This window comes from Otolemur garnettii, unplaced genomic scaffold (assembly GCF_000181295.1).
Source record: "Otolemur garnettii isolate 467f Iridium unplaced genomic scaffold, OtoGar3 scaffold00048, whole genome shotgun sequence".
NCBI classification, from domain to species: domain Eukaryota; kingdom Metazoa; phylum Chordata; class Mammalia; order Primates; family Galagidae; genus Otolemur; species Otolemur garnettii.
The window spans coordinates 3,438,677-3,440,482 of NW_003852443.1; the positions used below are offsets into that span (position 1 = coordinate 3,438,677).

General features: G+C 31.9%; 1 protein-coding gene across 1 annotated transcript in view; it reads right to left on the bottom strand.

Annotated features, from left to right (window-relative positions):
* The window catches only part of NUP35 (nucleoporin 35), a 30,572-nt gene that overhangs the window by 25,170 nt on the left and 3,596 nt on the right, over positions 1-1,806 (bottom strand). Inside the window, exon 2 of the mRNA XM_003791456.1 lies at positions 1,411-1,581. Coding sequence (XP_003791504.1) covers positions 1,411-1,581 — 171 coding nt within the window. The remainder of the gene's footprint in view (positions 1-1,410; positions 1,582-1,806) is intronic.

The window sequence follows — 1,806 nt, forward strand, 5'->3', positions numbered from 1 at the left end:
TTTTTTTTGGTTGCAGCCGTCATTGTTGTTTGGTGGGTCTGGGCTGGATTCAAACCTGCCACCTTAGGTGTATGTGGCTGGCGCCTTAGCCACTTGAGCCACAGGTACCGAGCCTTGAAAGTATATTAAAACAGCTCCAGACTGTGGATACCTGAATAAATGTAATTCCTTAATGTAGAATTTGCCTGTCAAGATTAAATAGATCTCATTCATATTTCTCACATTAGAAATATATTTAGAGACATAATAAAGACACAGAACAAGAACCAACCTCTGTGACATAAAGATGTTTTTATAAATAAAGCAAAGGTTTTATCTTAAAGCTCTTTGAATAGGCACATAATGCCAAATAACCATGCAGCCCAGGCCCTCCTTAAGACTAATGTCTGAGCCTTGACAGCAAGTTAATGCACACGCTATTTAGAGCACAGGCTATAGAATGAGTCTTAGATAGGCTTTAAAGTGCTCTGTCACTTACTAACAAGTGAGCTCCAGCAAACTATTTATTGCATTTAGCCAGTTTCCTCTTCTGGAAAATGAGGATACTATTACCTATGCTTTAAGGTTAATAAGCGAATAGTATATACAAAATACAATTAACATACTGCCTGCCTCATAAATGCTCAATATGCAGTAGCTATAATAAAATACATTTCAAATAAAAAATCTGTCCAGAAACTAATGTTAAGTGAATTACTTCAAATGTAATTTGAAATAGTTAAAATTCCAGTTATCTTTTAAAAATATTTTTCTTTTACCTAAGGTAGTCCTATAATAAATACAGGTTACCTTTAGGTTAAATATTTTATGTTGGCAAGTGCATGTTCTGTGTCAAAAGAAAAAACTCCTCCTAGTTTGCAAAGCTCTTTCACTAATCATGCTATATGTGAAAATCTTAATTCACTATGACTAGAAATAGAATTCATATCTATAAATGTTCATATTATATTTCTTTTGACTCAATATTTGCTATTCTTGTATTTTAAGATGATTTAAAACGAATTTAGTTGAAGCTGACCCACATTTCATCAATTCTAAGAGGCACTCTCCCTCACTCACATGCACACTTTAACATCTCTAAAATAAGGATATATTTTACAAAAAAAGGAATCTTAGCATTAAGTCATATTTAGTGTTTTTAGTGGTACTTAAAATAATGGTAAATTTTACAAATCAAAGGCATCTTAGAACAAATGAAATACAGAAAACATTTTTTAATGAATGATTCTTGAAATTATAGCAGCTTATACTGCTTACCCTCCTATTCCCAGAGCCTTAAAATAAAACCTTTGCTTAACTATAAAGTATTAATTTTTTAAAATTAATAAATGTGTCAATGAGGGTGAATGCTGCACCACTCTTTAAAATTCTAATATGTGTATTCATGCTACTAGAAACCAATTCACCTACCTGTAAGTAAAGGTGATCTCATTTCCATTACCCCTACAGAAGAACCACTAATTGATCGAGGTTGTGGAGTCACTGGAGCTGGTAAATCTCCCATTAAAAATCCAGGTAAGAACTGGGCATTAACTCCTGGCTTTGGAGATGTTGGTGAACCCAGCATCATTGGTTCAGATCCTAAATGACAAAAAAATAAAACTTAAGGACTTTACTGTTACAATATCCAGCAAAAAGATGTAAGCACCATTTTGAGAATGTAGTAAAAACTACAAAAAAATAAAACTTACTGTTACAATATCCAGTAAAAAGATGTAAGCACAATTTTGAGAATGTAATAAAAACTCAAATAATATAGAACTATAGTTCAATTATTTTCTTTTCTTTTTTTTTTTTTTTTTTTTT